At 32.6% G+C, this 19,752-nt stretch overlaps 1 protein-coding gene across 3 annotated transcripts in view; it reads left to right on the top strand.

Annotated features, from left to right (window-relative positions):
- IPO8 (importin 8) overlaps nucleotides 1-19,752 on the top strand; it is a 63,380-nt gene that overhangs the window by 19,659 nt on the left and 23,969 nt on the right. For 2 of the 3 annotated variants that reach the window (XM_008568081.1, XM_008568082.1), the window contains exons 9-20: nucleotides 384-518; nucleotides 2,121-2,220; nucleotides 4,954-5,030; nucleotides 5,358-5,474; nucleotides 5,896-5,985; nucleotides 7,225-7,390; nucleotides 8,426-8,586; nucleotides 9,405-9,530; nucleotides 11,427-11,493; nucleotides 14,977-15,102; nucleotides 15,766-15,863; nucleotides 18,848-18,943. In XM_008568081.1, the coding sequence (XP_008566303.1) occupies nucleotides 384-518; nucleotides 2,121-2,220; nucleotides 4,954-5,030; nucleotides 5,358-5,474; nucleotides 5,896-5,985; nucleotides 7,225-7,390; nucleotides 8,426-8,586; nucleotides 9,405-9,530; nucleotides 11,427-11,493; nucleotides 14,977-15,102; nucleotides 15,766-15,863; nucleotides 18,848-18,943 (1,359 nt within the window). The remainder of the gene's footprint in view (nucleotides 1-383; nucleotides 519-2,120; nucleotides 2,221-4,953; nucleotides 5,031-5,357; nucleotides 5,475-5,895; nucleotides 5,986-7,224; nucleotides 7,391-8,425; nucleotides 8,587-9,404; nucleotides 9,531-11,426; nucleotides 11,494-14,976; nucleotides 15,103-15,765; nucleotides 15,864-18,847; nucleotides 18,944-19,752) is intronic. The other variant, XM_008568084.1, reaches the window with a different exon arrangement.

The raw sequence follows: 19,752 nt of genomic DNA, 5'->3' as shown, positions 1-19,752 counted from the left end.
AACAGTGGAATAGAACTTAGGCTTATTCTGAGTAGTTCCACAGATTAGAAGTAGCACAAATGCCTGGAAGTTATAGTGAGACTCCTTTGGTTCAGTATAGCATGGACCTATCTATTAAAAACTGATCATATGAGCTTTCTCACAAAATATCGACAAATACCTGGAAGTTATAGTGAAACTCCTTTAGTTCAATATAACATGGACCTATCTATTAAAAACTGATCATATGAGCTTTCTCACAAAATAGCGATTTCTCCAATAATCTGTTAATTTTTATCTCTATGGATTCTGGTTTTTATGTCATGCCTAAAATGCCTCCTTCCTTCTTTTAACCTTAAAATTGTTTATGTTCTCCTATATTTTCTCTTCCTATTTTCCCATAGGTACTACTAAAAATATTAGACCAGTATAGACAGAAAGAATATGTAGCCCCCCGTGTTCTTCAGCAAGCATTCAACTATCTCAACCAAGGGGTGGTTCATTCTGTAACATGGAAGCAGATGAAGCCACACATACAGGTTAGTGTCAGGGAGCATCTCTCCAAAATGATTCTCTGGTAAATTAGGTTTTCTAGACAAAGTAAGTGTTACTAATCTCTTATTTTATATTTAATATCTTTTTATTTCCATTAATAATTTCTAATGAGTGCAGTCTTTGATATGAAGGGCTTGGAAATTTAAGCATTTGAGAAGAGTGGAGTCACTCAAGTTTTATGAGTGGGAAGACTTGGATTCAGTTGATATTGCGTGACATCTCATTTATCCTTAGTTTGTCCTCTATGAAGGCAATACTCCTTCTTATCTAAAGGTTCCTAGGACCAAATGAGGTATTTTGTGTGAAAGCGTTTTGAAAACTGCCACCAGGGCTCTACTGAGGCAGTGTTATTTTGCAGGAAATGAAGCCTGATATGTGACCATTTTCTTTTGTAGGTAGAAGTTTCTATTTCTTTTTTGGATTGTTAAGTTCTATAGCAGAAGCTAAAGTTTTTGTTTTTATATCAATTGTTCACTTAAAGGTAGAATTCAGAATTATTATTTAATTAAGGAACAAAAGAGAATGGAAAATTATGGACCATTAATAAATTAATTCTTATTTGCATACAAATAACTTTGGATAATTCAAAGACTTTAAATACTAAATCCCCCCACATTACCACCAAACTATGAGTTATTAAATTCTATAAAATGGTATCTGAAAAGAAAAATAAATTTTTTCTCTTTGCTTTTGATATCTAGGATAGAATTTGTTTAGTGTTATCTTATTACAGGTCTTACAAATATAGTATCTTTTCATTATGTTTTATGTGGACATCTTAATAACTATTTGTCTAATCACTTTGATCAAATACTGATAATTTCTTGGCAATTAATAAAGATACTGATTTTATTTACTGTGTTCCTGTAAAGTAAGGGTGAGTTGTGATAGCATTTCTTCTTTACTTGATACCTTTGCCTTATTTTTACATGGCTGTAATGTAGGAATAAGAAAACTCTGATCCTTAAGCTGACTTTTTTCTCTTAGGATTATTTAATTTGGAATAAATGATAAGAGATGATCCTGTTTTTACAGAAGTAGTTGTTAGAACACAAAAGGGCTTAATGGAGCATTAGCAGCAGTGTACAGAGAGGCCGCTAGATGTAATATTTTCCCCCCTGAAACCCACATTTGTAGAATAGGAAATTGGTTTCTCTGAAAATGGGAGAAGAAAAGAAAATTTTAATATTGTTGATATATTGACATTTAGGACCAAATTGGAAATGTGAAAAAATTTCAAAATAAGAAATATAATAGTAAATGGAACTTTGACATTTTTGTTATATTGATTTGTTAGTAAAACTTTATTATCTCTGTTATTGTTTCAAAGAATAACATTTACATTTTTTTCTTTCTCTATACCTTTAAACAGTGTTGTTTACAAACAATCTTATGTTTAACTCTTCAAACCTCCCCTCTGTGTCTTGCTTTCTTGCTTTCACCGTAGTGAATGGAGGCTTAAAAGAAAAATCAGTATAACCGTTTGGAAAACTAACATCATGAAGCCTGTCAATGAATATATTATTGGTATTCCCAAAATTTGAATAACCTATACTCATTTGTTGTTTTGTTTCTTTCCACCTTAGAACATTTCTGAAGATGTGATTTTTTCTGTGATGTGTTATAAAGATGAGGATGAGGAGCTGTGGCAGGAAGATCCATATGAGTATATAAGGATGAAATTTGGTAATTGAGATGGTTTTATTCTTTGTCAGGTCCTGGATATGTAGAGTAACATAACTGAATTTATATTTCTATGCAGATTTTGTTACTTTGTTAAATTCCCAAACTTCTACTTTGCATGATAAGCTGTGAAACTCATGAGAGTTGAAGTTCTGTTGAACCAAAGAACTTGAGGCCTTTGGGTGTGGGAGGTGAAAAGCCACCTTATTCATTTCTCTCAAGGGTGCTGAAGCACTCGTGGAGCTATCTGGTACTCATGCTGTTGTGATGCCGATCTGCAGGGACCATCCCTTTCTGTGCCTTTTGGGTCCCCATTTATAAACTGGGTTGTTCTCACTCTAGGAGATCATTTGGATTTCTGCATGTATTAGGAGCACCCCAATTTGGTTTGTGTCCTTATCCTAGGGACTAAGTATTCCACAAGGGAATGAGATTACCTCCAGTGAGATTACCCAGTTTGCTGTACTTTTAGCTTGGATTTTCCTGGAATCTGTTGAGCAGTGTAGGTTGCCAGAGTCATTCCCTTTTAACCCCAGTTTGTATTAACCACTTCATGGAATACTCAAGCACTTAACATAGCAAAATGTTAGTATGCGTACGTGTGTCTCTCCCACAACTTCAAAGCTATCTGAGGGCAGGAACTTAATCTTATTTATATGCTTTATTTTGCATCCTCTATCCCTTCTACACCTCTATATTCTTCCTTGGTATGCTGAAATAAATGCTTGCTAAAAGTAGTACAGTCTAGATGCTGTGACAAACCAGTGCTTTCCCCTCGTTGAGCCGGGTGTCTCTAGCTACCTGAGTTAAACATACTGGTATAGATGCTAGATTATCGGGTTATGTTGGTTTTACAGTGCTTTGTATTTTGTATTATTTGATTCAGTAAGTAGGGAGGCAACTGTTCTCTGAGAGATAAAGTACAGGAAAAGCAAATGAATGAGAAACAACATTTACCATCTGCTTTATCTCTCCATTATACCTTTTTCTTTTGAAAGTTACTACTCATATGCATGATTTATTATTTTTCCTTGTTTATGCTTTTGTTTTCCTAGTTTGCTTTGACTGAGCAGAATTAGTCAGTTTTTCCTCTATCTTTAAGGCATTCTTTTAGTGTTTACCTTTTCTATAATACCTGTGTGTTTTAATAATGTACAGAGAATTTGTTTAGCTTTCAGAAAGCTATTGTTATTTCACTTATTCCTAATATCTTATAAGATAGTATCTCCGTTTTTAGAAAATATAATAATTAAGAGCTGTATGTATGTTGATTAACAGTGAGAATTTACACTCTATAGATTGTTTAAAAGGCAATATGGGTAACTGAAGACTAGATGAAGTGCCTTTTTAATGATTTCCTTCCATGGACTAGAATATGGTGGCTGTTTTTTGATATGTATACTTTACTTTTGGGTTACTATGGGGAAGAACAACTACATTTTTGTTACTTGCAATTATTTATATGAACAAAACATTCTTGTCTAAATGTATTGATGGATATTAATAATAATATTTTTATTTATATTTTCTTTTTATTGTACCATTTAACCAACATCTTCCCATTACCCCTAATAATAACGTTTTTGGATTTGGTAAAAATTAACAACCTCAAGCTTTGGTGTTAAGACAGCCTGGGTGTGAATGCTGGCTTGGTTGCTTACTCGTGTGACTGTGGGCAGGTTACTTAGCTTCTCTCAGATGCGATGTTTTCAGCTATAAAATGGGTAATAATAATAGTGCTGGGTGGGTTGAATGGGATAATATACATGAATTAACTGCTTCACATAGAATACTAGATGCTTGTAAAATGTAGTGTCTGGCACAGAGTAAGTACTCAAAATGTTAGTTATGAATATTAGTACATTTACATTTTAGGTTTTGAGGCAAGGACTTATTTTTTATATTTAAACAGGGCATCTCAGATACTTCTCAAATTTTCAGATTTTTATATAGAACTGCCTATTCTGAAATTTGTGAAAATTTTCATGATACTAAGTGATACGTTAAGTTTTAACTAAGTGTATATTCAACAAATGCCCATTGAAAACCTGCTGAACCTATCTATTGACAGAGCCAAGCACAGTCCTAGAAATCCCTCAAGGTTTTTACACTTGCTGTTTCCTCTGGTTTGAGTACTTTACCTTTCAATTTCAATGGATAGTTTTCTCCCTTATTTCATTCAATTTCTGCTTAATTGTTAATAGAGAATTGGAGAGGCTTTCCCTGATGCCCTATTTAAGCTAGCACCCTATACTCTCTTAGTCTCTGTCTCCTACCCTGTTTTATATTTTTCTTAGCCTGACCTATTATTGTGTGTATGTGTGTGTGTATACATATAATCTGTTTATTTCTTTCTTTCACCACATAAATTCCCACAGGAACCTTTTCTCTTTGATTTTTGTATCCCCAGAGCCAAGAATAGTGTCTGGCACATATGAACTGAATAAATTTTTGTAGTTTTTTGATAGAGATAAAGCATTTTTCCTGTCCTCCATGAAATAGATATGCTGAATATTATTGTTTTCTTTAATAAGATTCTTTGAAAGGACAACCTGTAGAATTTGGTAAATATTGTACGTGAGCACACTGATGATATATCCTTAGCTTTTTTATGCTGTAAACTGGTGTCATGTGGGCTACTTTATTTCTTCACTTGGATAGTGATCAGTCATGTTTAAAATCTGTCATAAGTAATTGCATTTTTACTAACATGGCTTAACCCTTTTAAAATCTTAGATATTTTTGAAGATTATGCTTCGCCTACTACAGCAGCCCAGACTCTCTTATATACTGCCGCAAAGAAAAGAAAAGAGGTATACAGTTATTCTTTCTAAATCTAAAATTCAAAGGTGGCCTGTGTTGATTTGACACTCTAATGTACCCCGAGTATTTGAAAAATTATATTATTTGTCATAACTTGTCACTTTAAGAATATTTTTCTGTCCTACTAAGGGAAAAGGGTGAAGTATCATTGTTTATTTTGTTTTCTTAATAAATTGTACCTTTTTAATGGAGCTTGTAGTTGCTTGATAAAACACAATAAAATGGCTTTATTTTTAAAAATTAACATATCATATTTAATACTATAGTAGGGCAGTGGAAGTTCATGTAGACTAAAATGAATTCTGCTATTTCTTCAGGTGTTGCCAAAAATGATGTCATTCTGTTATCAAATCCTAACGGACCCAACCTTTGACCCTAGGAAGAGAGATGGAGCCCTGCATGTGATTGGTTCCCTAGCTGAGATTTTATTGAAGGTTAAGATCATAAAAATTCAGTTTACTTAATAAAACTGTGAAGCACATGCAACTGAGAGAATATGGAAGTTATAGATAGTTTAAAACTACTTCTTGATAATTCAGTTGACTGTAAATATCTTTTCTGTCACCTATGTCTTTAAAAAGAAAAATTTGACTTTTTTGTTTTTCAGTATGAAACTGTTGCTATATAAAAAAGGACACAAAATGCATTAGTGTTATTTCTTATTTGTACAAAAAATAATATCAAATTAATCTAAGGTACTATTTCTGTCTTGTTTAAAACATGTAGGTTAAATAACTTTAAATCGTAAATAAAAGTATATTAAATGCAAGTTATATTAAACATACTTTGTTAGGAAGTGCTTTTTACATATGAAAAAGACATTAATAAGTTGGAATTTAATTTGTTTCCTAACAGAAGAGTTTATTCAAGGACCAAATGGAGTTGTTTCTACAGAATCATGTATTTCCATTATTATTGTCTAACCTGGGATATCTTCGAGCTAGAGTAAGTTTTCCATATTTCTGTTGTGTATTTTAAAACCTTCATCTGTAAGACAATTATTAAATACATTTTGGGGGGATAAATTGACCTTTTACTACGTAGATGAAATGGAGCCAATTAGAATATCTGTTATTATGGTCACATCAGCTGAATAAGAACAAACCAGTAAAGAAAGGGATTTATAGGTTTTAATTCTATCAGATTTAATTTTATTTGTTACCCTAGCCTTACTTGCTGCATATGTGAAAAATGCAGTGAGAGGGATAATTTTATAGCAATTGTACAGTGCAAATTCATCAACTGATTGATTTTCACTGTCTAAAATGACATGAAATTCTAGTTTGGCTAAAAACTTGAATATATTAGGTAGATTTAACTTAGTAAAACAAAGAAAATAATATTCCATGTAAACTTACTTGTGTTCTAAGTACATGCTATTTCTAGAATCAACACATTTTATGGAGAAATAGAAATAAAACTTTAATTCAAGAGCCTACTATTTATCTTTATAAATTCATCAACACAAAAAAATGTCTTGCAAAAAACAACATATGTTATCAGTGCCTTGTACACTAGAGAGTACTTTATAAACATAATAGTAACTAGAGAAATATTTGGGCAAATGTAGATTAGGGCACATGAACACTTTCACAGTTGGGCTCTTACCTTTGAGAAGCTGTATGAATTGTAATTCTCTTGCTAAAAGTCTTTAGTAACTCAAATTAATTTCTGTTGTGTTTTATGCACATAGCGAATAAAATAAAGCCATAATGATTCTATGGTCTAATAGTTCAAAATTTAATAACCTATTAAGGTTTAAAATTCTTGGTACCTTATGTGAGTGAAATAAGGAAGTTTGCTAAGCCAGTTAGATGAGACATTATTTTCCCTTACACTAACTGTGAAGGCTGCCAGCAAATGAACTTCAAACACTGGTTTAGAGAAGCTTTTACATATAACAAATTAGTTATGAATTATAATATTTGTTATTTTTTTCAGGATTTTTTTCAAGGATACAAATTTGGTTCCTTTTTCTGTTTCCTTTTAATAAGAAAGGCAGTTTCACTTTTCAAAGAGTGGGAAATTCAGAAGTTAGAAACTAAGGCTAACGTGCCGCCCTCCAAAAACAAACAATTCTTGGTAGAATTACTGATATTTTACCAAGAAGTTCTATATGTTTGATATTATTACAGAATGCCATAATCCTAATAGTTCCCTGCTTACTTTCTCCTTATAATGTAGTCCTGCTGGGTACTTCATGCATTTAGTTCTTTGAAGTTTCATAATGAGCTCAACCTAAGAAATGCAGTTGAATTAGCCAAGAAGAGCCTGATTGAAGATAAGGAGATGCCTGTCAAAGTTGAAGCTGCCCTGGCTCTTCAGTCATTAATTTCTAACCAGATACAAGGTAAAGCCCAAAATACCTTTAATAAGTTTATTTAAAAATATTTTTGACATTGTCTTCTCAATTTTATTCACTTCCTTCCCTAATGATGATGATTCTCTAAGTCTGAGGGTTCAGGTTTTGGAATTCTGAGCATTTGCCCCCTCAGTATTTTATAGGGGTTTATTCTTGCCATTTTTAGGAGTTCCTATTGAATGTGGCTTCCAGAAATATTTTAGATTAGGAAACAAGTTAATAATTGTTTGGCACTAGGATGGACCTGGGAATCAAGGGACCGGGGGTCCAGTTTTGATTTTGCTGCTAACTTGCCATGTAAACTTGGGAGAGGCACATGATCTGTCAAGGCTTAGGTTTCTACATATGTAAATTTAGGGGCATTGGACTAGATGGCTTCAGTATTTCTTTCAACTCTAGGATTCTATGATTCTGCTAGTTCTGAAAGTAGTAAGTAGTATTTCTAGTGAGTGATAACACAGATATTTCATTTGTTTAGAAGAATGTTTTGTTCAAAATTCAAATAAACCTTTGCAAGTAAATTCAGCTTTATGAAGAACATGACCTAGTATACCTCTATTCAACAGTGTTTCAGCAGGAGAATTGAATATTGTATAAAGGTATGTGGGGAGGCGGGTAGAGATGGGTTGGGGCATGGAATGGTCCCTATCAGTATTGGGCATCGTTTTTATGTACATGACTTTTTATACTTGTCATCAGGACTGATGTAACATTCATGTTCTCCAGTTCTTGTCGATGACACAGCATATGTATAATTAGAATTTCTCAGTGGGTCCTCTTGGCATTTTGAGCAGGACAGGTCTTTCCTGTGCAGATCTGCTTATCCTTAAGTGGCTCATGGGGAAATTGATATGTTGATGAACATTATTTTGGTACAGCTTTGTAACTTATGCATCACAGAGGAAGTGTGTATCTAGAACCCTATCTAGGTATTACCCTGTGTTACTTTATCTTGTTACCAAGTTAGTTCTTTTCACCATCTGTGAATAGCTAATTTTTACGAATTTTGTTTTATTGTACTAGCTAAGGAATATATGAAGCCACATGTGAGGCCTATCATGCAGGAGCTATTGCACATTGTTAGAGAGACAGAAAATGATGACGTTACTAATGTTATTCAGAAGATGATATGTGAATACAGTCAAGAAGTAGCCTCAATTGCTGTCGATATGACCCAACACTTGGTAAGACTGAGCAAACTTTTATGTTAGTTTGATATAGAAGCCTTGAGTAATCTAAATAAATTAAACTCTAAAATTTGGGGTTGAGTTTTATTTGTAACTGAAATATTAATATAAAAATATTTGCTGTAATAATTCTGATGTTTCTATAGTTAATTAGTCTTAAATCTAATAACATTTAGGATAATCTCTTTTCATCCATGATATTCTGAGATTTCATAATGATGTGCCTTGATGTAAACCTTCTAAATTTTCACTTTCTGGACTTTGAATCTGGAAACTCATTTCCTTCAGTTTGTGGCAATTTCTTGGATTACTTCTTTGATAAATTTCTTTCTGCTATGTTTTTCTGTTCTATATTTCCTGACCTAGAATATCAGATCTGGACTGAGTCTCTAATTTCCTTACCTTTTTCCCCCTGTTTTCCATGTCTGTACTTTTTGTTTCATTTTCTAGGTGACTCCTTGACTTTATCTTCTGAACCTTCTGTCACATTTTTCTTTTTAGTGTTATTTGATTTCAGTTTTCCTAGATTTTGGTTTTATTGGCATAATGGCAACCAGAAGTTAAATATTAGCTATCTGCTTGTAATAGCTAATGTATATTCCAGTCTAGTGACTAGATAAGGAAAAACAACTGTATTTAAAACATGACAGTTTCTGTGATTGTAAGAAAAGAGATGATTCAGTCAGCAAAGTGCAGAACTTAAAGTTTGAGCAATGCTGACAATTGAATGCGTGAAACTGCCTTTTTGCTAAGTTATAATGGGTGTGTGTGTGTAATAACAGTACTAATAGTTGAATATTTTAATATTCTCATAGGCTGAGATTTTTGGCAAAGTTCTTCAAAGTGATGAATATGAAGAAGTCGAGGACAAAACAGTAATGGCTATGGGAATTTTGCATACCATCGATACTATCTTAACAGTTGTAGAAGATCACAAAGAGGTGAGATTTCTTTGTGTTTTATTATGTCATAATAGTAACATTAACTGAAATTTATATGATCGGTAGACATGAATTTTAGTCTTGACTTTTAAATTACTACTTTGTTATGTTGCTAGGTTTCAAAAATTACCCTCATATCTTCAGGAAACATTAAAAAGATGGAGGGGAAATAGTCCATGTGCTTGTAAAGTATATAGTATATCCCTTTGTATTAAACTGAGTTTAGTTCATCACATCTGCCATGTGCCAGGCTAGGTTTCTGGGGAATATCAAATTGAATAAGACATGAGCCCTGCCTTCTGGATAGACAACCATTCAGTCACAGTGGAAAGTGTTAAATAATGGAGTGTAATTCTGATGTAGCAAGTACTGTAAGAATGGAGGGGAATAAGAGCAAGAGCTTAAAAACATCTTTTCTAAACCAAATTCCAGAATAGTATTGGGATAGGAATTTACACAGACATTTATCCACTGCTTTCACATCTATTAACTGATAGGATCTTCCTACCACCACCGTAAGTTAGAGCAGGTAATGGTAATCTTTTGCAGAAGTGGAAAACAAGGTTCAGGTAGGTGCAAGAGACTTGTTGATGGTCACAGAGCTAGTAAGTTGTACTTTGGGTTTGTAATCAGCTCATTCTGATAATATACCAATTTGTCCTCATTTAAAACCTATGGCTCTCCTTCTCAGCTGTCACATGGCATCTCCTTAACTCAAATTGGAGTTTCGTTCATTACTTCTTTGAGCGCAAGTCGACTTGGTTTGGCAATGATGGCAGCTCTTGTTTTATACAGTGAGGACTTAGGAAGCAGGTGCTAGTTCTTTAAATAGCATTGAGAAAACATGTGGCCATTGATTTATTCTGTGTTTATCACATACTGATGGAAGACTACAAGGTTTTTAAAAATGGTTTGATATTTTTCTCCTGGACTGGTCTTCCTTTACTTAAGAGTCTTACTGTGAATTTTTATTTCTATGTTTGTTATTTTATTTTTGTGTCCTTCTGTGTTAAAACTATATGATCCTATTGGTAACAGCAAAGTTTTCCAAATTAAGTATGCTTAAGGATAGTTCTTTCACCTTATATTTAAAACTTGTATTTTAAATTTGAATAGACCTTAGATATCAACTAGTTCAGTCTTCTCAAGTGTGTGTGTGTGTGTGTGTGTGTGTGTGTGTCTGTGTGCGTGTGTGTGTTGGCAGGGTGGGGTAGGAGTAGTAGAATGAGCTGCAGGATTAGTTTGAAAACAAAACAGCATTTTATCTATTTATTTTATTTTTTTGCTCTTGATATTAAATTTATTTTGAATTTCAAATAATGTTAAAGGAGCATGTGAACTTATTGTGATTATCAAAGGAGGCATGGGTTAAAATTGAGAAACACCAATCAAATCCAGCTGCCTTACTTATATATGAAAAATCTTAAGTCTTTCAGCTAAACGGATTTACTAAGGTCACCAATACTTGCAGGCAAAACCTACTGGAATCTTGTTCTCCTGACGACCTGTTCTTTAACTTTGAAATTTGACTTATTAAAAGCAAACTTTGGAAACAATATTTTCCTAAAAGGAAAAGCCACATATTTATGAATACATGTACAAATACTCAATGTATGGAAAGTAAAATTGGAAATATAAAATAGGTGCATATGCATTTTGTTTAATAGTTTTAAATATATTGACAATAACTCCCATTCCCACCGTTAGCCTACCTTTCAGAATATCCTGGTTATTCTTGCATGTTTAATTCTTCATATGAAGTTTAGAATTGCCTTGTCAAGTTCACCTCTTAAAAATGTCCCGTTGGTGTTTTTATTGGGGTAGTATTAAGTTTATATATTAGCTTAAATGTTATTATGATAAATTTTAAGTTAAATGTTTAAAATTTGTCTTTAGATTACGCAGCAGTTAGAGAATATCTGTCTACGGATCATTGATCTTGTTTTACAGAAACATGTAATTGGTAAGTTCAAAGGTTGAGTGAAAGGTAAATTAAGAAGTTTTTTTAATTTGATGAATTCAAAGTACATTTTTAGCCCTTCAAATTTGACAAGGTGGACAGTTTTGAGAAAGAGAAACTAGTATTCACTTTGATTTTTAGATATATTTTCTAATGTGAGATATCTGCATTTTCATTTAGAGATAAGCTTATAATATATCCAATTGAGAATATTTAGTCGGGATTTTTAAAGAACATGGTATTTAAAATTTTACATTTTTAGAAATTAAGAACTGAGTTGATATTTAGGTGAGGTTACTTTAATCTGGGATTGAAAAATGTTTAATAATAGGCAAATTTCTTATTAGAATGTGAATTAATTGTTGTCTATTATAGTGCCTGACTTCTGAGTAGAATCAGTTAACTAAGGCTGGGTGTTACAGGCTGATGGGAATTTTGTAGAGGAGGCTACTTTTCCACAATATCCAAGCACTTTGAAGGTGCCAGCCCTAAGTCATGTGGGCATGAGAAAATGCAAGCTGTGTTGTTCTCAGAAAAATTCGAGAAAAGCATGCTAATGCTTTAGAGCAGTTGTCTCCAAACTTTTTATTGTTCACCCCATTAGTAAAAATTGAGCATGCATTTCAAATATGTGAATAACATTTGAATACGATGCAGTATGTATAAACAATGTTATACAATTCAGCCTTCTGAAGGAAATCCTGTCATTCGTGACAATGTGGGATGAACCTGGAGGACATTATGCTAAGTAGAATAAGCCAGACACAAAGACAAATACCACCTGATCTCACTTATATGTGGAATCTAAAAAAGTCAGACTCATAGAGAATCTAGAGTAGTGGTTACCAAGGACTGGGGGTGAATAAGGGGTGGGGACATACTGGTGAAAATGGTGACTGTAGTTAATGACAATGTATTATATACTTAAAAATTGCTACAAGAAAATTGCTACATTTTAAGTATTCTTACCACAAAAAGTATGTGAGGTAATAGTTACGTAAATTAGCTTGATTTAGCCATTCTGCAAAATGCACATATTTCAAAACATCACATTGTACACTGTAAATATATGAATACTTCAAAAAGTTCATGGAAAAATAGAATTAAAAGATAATATGAATCTTTCCATTATTTTTTTTTGAAGATTTCTCATATTCAATTTTTATTCCTCAAATAAATTAGGAATAATAAATTTTAAAAAGCACATTTTCAGTAAAAAGACCAGTGGCTGCCTGGGGATGGGGGCAGGAGAGAGGGAAGAATGAATAGGTGGAGCATGGGATTTTTAGGGCAATGAAACTATTCTGTATGATACAGTAATGATGGACACATGTCATTATACATTTATCAAAACCCATAGAATGTACAACATAAAGAGTGAACCCTAATATAAACTATGGACTTTAGTTAATAATAATAACAATAAAATTTCTGAAAGTTCTGTTCTAGTTTATTTCACTTAGCATTATACCCTTTAGGTCCATCCATGTTGTTGCAAGTGATTTTTTTTACAGCCGAATAGTATTTCATTTTGTGTATATGCCACATTTCTTTATTCATTCATCCATTGATGGACACGTAGGTTTTTCCATATCTTGGCTATTGAGAATAATGCTGCAATGAACGTGGGAGTGCAGATATTTCTCCAATATCCTGATTCAGTTCCTCTGGATATATACCCAGTAGTGGGATTGCTGGTTCACATGGAGTTCTATTTTTAATTGTTTGAGGAAACTCCATACTGTTTTCCATAGTGGCTGCACCAATTTACATTGCCATCAATAGAGTACAAGAGTACTCTTTTCTCACCATCCTCTCTAACATTTTTCTCTTGTCTTTTTGATAATAGCCATTTTAACAGGTGTGAGGTGATATCTCATTGTGGTTTTAATTTGCATTTCTCTGATTAATGATGTTGAACATTTTTTCATATACCTGTTGGCCATTTGTATGTCTTCTTTTGAGAAATCTCTATTCAAGTCTTTTGCCAATTTTTTAGTTGGGTTATTTATTTTCTTGCTGTTGAGTTGTTTGAGTTCCTTATATATTTTAGATATTAATACTTTATCAGATATACACAGTTTGCAAATATTTTCTTCTATTCCGTAGGTTGTCTTTGCACTATGTTGATTGTTTCCTTTGCTTTTTAATTCGATGTAATCTTCTTTGTCTATTTTTGCTTTTGTTGCCTGTGCTTTTGTGGTCATATCCCCAACCAGCCTTCTCCAGACCAATGTCATGGACCTTTCCCCCTATGTTTTCTTTTAGCAGTCTTACAATTTCAGGTCTTAATGTTTAAGTCTTTAATCTATTTTGAGTTGATTTTTGTTATCGTGTGAGATGAGGTTCTAATTTCATTCTTCTGCATGTATAGATATCCAATTTTCCCATCACCATTTATTGAAGACGCTGTTCTTTCCCCATTGCGTATTCTCAGCATCTTTGTTGAAAATCAGTTGACTCTAAATGTGTGAATTTATTTCTGGACTCTATTCTGTTCCACTGGTCTATGTGTCTATTTTTATATGAGTACCATTCTAGAATTTTCAGAAATCCTACATTTAGATAATTGGTTGTTTTTCAATGATTTTCTTGTATAACAAATTATTTACCAATATTTGTAATATCCATCTTATTCTGCTTTAAGTAAGGCAATTGTTTGTATTACTAGCTTTTGAATATATTAAGTTTTATATAATGTTTGGGAGAAAAAAAAGCTTTATTCAAGTTTCCAGGGTGAATATTAGTTTCTTGTATAAGATAGAAAAAACTTTCAAGTTAGACTTCTTTGCTCAGTGACATGGTAGGAATTATTTGAAATTTTTGTATTGAGGTTTGTGTTTTCTGATTGTGTGTTTAGCTATAACTTACTTTTGACTAAGGGTAATGATAATAAATATATATGGAAGTACAAGAACATTTCCTTTGGACTCTTCTGCTTTATAATAAATATAATTGTCTTAAGGTAAGTTAAAGAATACTTTACAAATTTTTAAGTTTTGTAAATTGACAAAATACTGCACAGCATATAGTTGTTTGTAAACATATAAATGTGAGCTAGGCAAATATTTTAGCCCAGTGTAATTAAGCTTTCCAAAGAATATTAATTATTTGTAAATTTAAAATCGTCTATAGGAGAGAGATATGTTAATTTGTTCCTTCTTGTATCCATTTCTAATATAGTTTATAAATATAAACTAAATTTTATGTTATAAAATAGATAAATTAATTTTTTTTAGTATTATAAGAAAGTTTAGTAAAAACGAATTTTTGCATTGCCTTCTTGAGTATAGAGCAGATCTTGGTAAGAAGTGGAAGGAGGTATATATGGCTGAAGATACAAATACTGAGAAAGGGATGTTTGTAAATACATTAGATATAGGAGGAATATGTGTGAGTACATAGTATAAATCCTCCTCTGTGTGGTTTTTGTGTTTAATTTTTACTATTTCCTAGTATTCTAACTAGAGATTTTCTTCCTTCTAGAATTCTATGAAGAAATTCTTTCACTGGCATATAGTTTAACTTGCCACAGTATTTCCCCTCAAATGTGGCAACTTCTAGGTATATTATATGAAGTTTTTCAGCAGGATTGCTTTGAATATTTTACAGGTATGGCTTTGACCATATAATAACATGTTTGCTTTTCTTTGTCTACATTTTGTTTCCTTTGACACCTGAAATAAAAACACATATGACTACAGTACTAATCAGAAAATGTTCTTATTTCCATTTTGAGTAAGTGGTGGAGCTATTGTAGTAGTATTTTTAGTTCTAGGTACATTGGCAGAGGAGATAGGCTGTATTTCTTCTTGTATCTTCAGTTAGTTTGCAACCACAGCATATATCCATACATTAATTCAATAACTATTTTCTGAACACCAATTATATTCCAAGTTTATTCTAAGCTCATCCACACAGTAGTGAACAAAATAGATAGCCCTTGCCTTTTCAAAGCTTATATTCTAGTCGGGAGAAAAAGGGGGAAATAGTCAAACAAGCCAGAAAATGTGTAATATGTCAGATGGTAATGAGTATAATGGAGAAAAGGAAAAAATTCAGAACAAGCACTACAGGAAATGGTAAGCATTTTAATCTTTCTGATCCACACTTTCCTCATCTATAAATAGGGCAGATTATCATTTTCACATCTAGCATTATGCTTGCAAGGGAAGATAGTCATGTGTGAGTACTACAGAACTGTGATTTCAGTAGGAATAATTTATTTCTACTCCTGTTATTCAAGTCTCATTTGAATTTTGAATTTTTTTCCAGACATGATGCCTCTCCTGCATAATTATGTGACAATAGATACAAATACTTTACTGTCAAATCCAAAACATTTAGAAATACTTTTTACAATGTGTAGAAAGGTAAGCACGTCCTAATTAATTGTCACAGTGGTTCTTACTAATATTTGAGTGTTTTACTTCAGGACACTCTTACAGTTAGTTTCTTATACATTTAGTTCTTGTATTATCTTCATTAACATATATTTGTTTTGTATTTTCAAAAGGAGCTTGGAATTGCAATTTGAAAGTTTTATGTTGTGTGTTGTACTTAACGAATGTTTGCCACTTTTATATTTTTGTTGTTGTCGTTTGCCACTTTTATATCTGTGTACTTTATAATTTTCAGGGTAAATAATTTTCTCTGTGTGTTTTTTTTCTTTAAAAAATATAAACTTGCTACTTGATTAAAGAAAAGTGCTAGGAAAATTAATCATACAGTTCTTCAATCAGTAATGGAATGGCACTGATCCTTTTTTTTTAAATTGAATTTATATACTAGAAGCCACTAGATATAGATAATTTGAACATGAACAATATAAGACAAAAAATTGTAGTGGTTGGGAAAAGGCATCATTTAGCTCAATACAAGATAATTTATGATCCACATAATGGCTGCTGTTATATTTACACACGACATGATTGTCTGCAGTGTTGTTTTTACCACAGGTTAGATTTGGCCTTCTATTGGTTATATATATCTTGGTATCTTTGATGACTAAATAATCTTTTCCTTCTTTAGGTAAATATATGCATGTACTTAACTCTAAAACTGTATCGCATAAAGCTGGCAGGCAGTTTTTAGGAAACTCAAATAGCCAGAGACCAAAAAGTTTGGCCATGGAGTTGGGAGTAAAATAGCTAGCATACGACCCATTTTCCTCATTAGAAGAGATGTATACCAGAATCTGGTAAGAGATCTGAAATGATAGTTAGTATATCTCGGTTAGGTCCCAGTTCAGTGATAAAGAGCCTGGGAAATTTTGGAAGTCAATAAACTTCTTCACATGTAAACCAAAGGGGTTGAATCATGATTTTTAAGAATTCATTTAGCTCTGTGATAAACCATCTAGCTAAATCATAATCACCTGACAATCTATAGTTTTTCCCCTAAGTTATAGAAATAGCTGATAGTGAGGGAAAGGGAAAGAAAGCAACAGGTAGAAAACATAACAATCCTATGTATTCCATTCGTAACTCAGAGCTGTTTTGTATTATAGCAGATATAGTAAAATTGATATTCATAATGATGTCCTTACACTTATCGAGCAGTGAAAATATATTTCATGTTCTTGATTTAATTCTAGGTAATATTAATTGAATTCTTATTGTAGTCCAGATATTTCTTAAGCACTATATATATATATATTAACTTAGTTAATCTTAGTGAAATTATCAGGAAGGTATCATATTTTTATCAGTGAGGAACTGAGTCGTAATTTCTTGCCCAAAGTTTAGTAAATTGTTCTAGGTCACATAGCTACCAGGTGTCGGCTCCAGATCCCATTTTTTAAATTACAGGATATATTTTGTTCCTTTTCTTTTTGGCAAACAAAAACAAAACAAACCCTTAAGTAAATGCAATTTTGTGAAAAGGGAGTGATTTTTTTTTTCTTCTTTCTGTATCATATAATCCCATGAGGTAGGTACTATTATCCTCATTGTATAGATCGGGACAGTAAGACACAGAGGTTAAGCAGCTTTTCTAAAAACACAGCTAATAAGTGGCAGAGCTGAGATCGGAACCAAGGCATTCTGGTCCCAGCGTCCATTCACATTTAGAAGCTAGATCTTGATATACTGCCCTAGAGGTAAAATTTCAAGTTGATGTAAATAGGGTTGATTTTTGGTTTTGCCTGCTGTCTGCTTATGATTCAGCTCATTGTTTTCCAGCTTCCAAAATTTTTATTGCTGTATCTCTTTCCTTTTCTCTGTCTTTGTGGATATATGCCTTTAAAACCTCCTTACTGTCATTTTCATGGCCTTTGGCAGGAAATGAAATTAAGTGGGAGTGTTGAATCTGTCATCTTTATCTGGAATTTCTTTATAATTTGGTTTTCTGAAATTATATTTTTCTAAGAAATTATCCAATTCACCTAAGTTTTCAAAAACATAGAGGGTAGTATTCTCAATAGTATTCTCTTATTTCTAATCTTTCATTTGTCTGTATTTATGTCTCTTTCATTCCTAATATTTTAAAATTTTGTTTTCTTTACTTTTTAAAAATAATTTTGGCAAAAGTTGTCTACTTCATTAAGTCTTTTCAATGAATTTGCTTTGGATTTTTCTCTCTTTCATGTTTTTGTCTATATTTTAAATTTCTGCTCTCACATTTATTCCTTTTTCTTTCGTTTAAGTCTGTTCTTTTTCTTATGTCTTGTGTTTGGACCCTTATTAATTTCTCCATCTCTTTTAATTTCTAATATAACATGCTCTACTCTAGTAATCTTTTTTTCTGGGAATCTTATTATAAGGCAATCATATTCCAAATTTTATGTACACACATGTGCATTGTAATTATAGTACTGAAGATATGGAATTGCAATTGGGGAACAGTCTGGTAACTTTGTTATGTTCATTTGCTGTCATCCTAAATGATTATAATGTCCATGGAAAGCATTTCTAATTATGAAGTCCATGTAGGGAAATAGAAAGGTGTGTAATATGGTTATTAGGAAAAAAATGGGTGCATGTGAACAAGAATTCAAAAGGAACAGAAAAATAAAAAGTTTTATTGTTTAAAAAGGTTATTTGGTTTTCTTTTGATTTCATTTTATTGCTTTGTTTTGATGCCTTTAAATGGAAACTTCATTTATCTGGATAAGTAACTCATGGAGCTTACTTTGTTTAATCCAAAGTCAAATAAGTGAATTATTACCTATAAGGAATTAGAGTAGATGGAGAAGATAGATGGACTTTATTTTAACCTTCCTTCTTCGGGTAGGCAAGGTAAACTTGTAAAGCTATGATTTTCGTGGCTGAAATTATATGGGATATTTGCTTCACGTAGCCTCGATTAAACTCAATGCAGTGTCACTCACTGTTGAGCCAAATTGTTATTACTGCAGGTACTATGTGGAGATGCAGGAGAAGATGCAGAATGTCATGCAGCCAAACTTCTTGAAGTCATCATTCTTCAGTGCAAAGGAAGGGGAATTGATCAGGTAATGTCTGGAAAGCATCTTACTTGATGTTCACGTTTAAAATTTACATGCCTGATTGACATTTTGTTTATATGAGTATTATGATGGAAAATTAAAAATATAGCCTGTGGTTTGTACTTTTTGGTGCAAGTTCTATTTAAATAACAAAGAAAAATAGCCATGCAATTTGGAAATTGTACCTTGCATTCCAGCTGAGAAAGGGATGCACAGAAAAATATGCAGTAATGTAAGGGCTATCAACAAAATAATGAAGGAAATAAATATGTAAATTATACTCAGTTGGAGTCCCAGAGGTATGCATGTTGTCTTTACTTTTGTGTATGCTATTTAAATACTCCAAGGTATCTTTTCTACCCAGAAATTAAGATTCTGTGAAAAAAAGAAAAAAGAAAAAGTTTCTCTTGACCAATTTAAAAAGTGTTGATTTATACCTTATATCTTTTATAAGGTATAAATTTATGTTTTTAACAAAATTAATTCAATATTGGATACTATCGTGGTATGATGTTCAATTACTAAGAAAAAAGTGTTGAAGCATTCAAGTAAAATTATAAATTTCTTGGGCCGGCCCGGTGGCGCACTGGATAAGTGCGCCACTTGGGAAGTGCGGCGGCGCTCCCGCCGAGGGTTCGGATCCCACATACAGACCGGTTCCCGCTCACTGGCTGAGCGAGGCGCGGGAGCGACACCGAGGGTTGCGATCCCGTTGCCGGTCCCGGTCTGGTACGGGCATGACACTGAGGGTTGCGATCCATTGCCGGTCATGAAAAAAGACAAAAAGAAAAAAAAAAAAAAAAAAAAAAAAAAAA

The sequence above is a fragment of the Galeopterus variegatus genome, unplaced genomic scaffold, assembly GCF_000696425.1.
Source record: "Galeopterus variegatus unplaced genomic scaffold, G_variegatus-3.0.2 Scaffold373, whole genome shotgun sequence".
Taxonomy (NCBI): domain Eukaryota; kingdom Metazoa; phylum Chordata; class Mammalia; order Dermoptera; family Cynocephalidae; genus Galeopterus; species Galeopterus variegatus.
The sequence above is the reverse complement of the archived record's forward strand: the minus strand, read 5'-3'. Positions and strand labels throughout refer to the sequence as shown.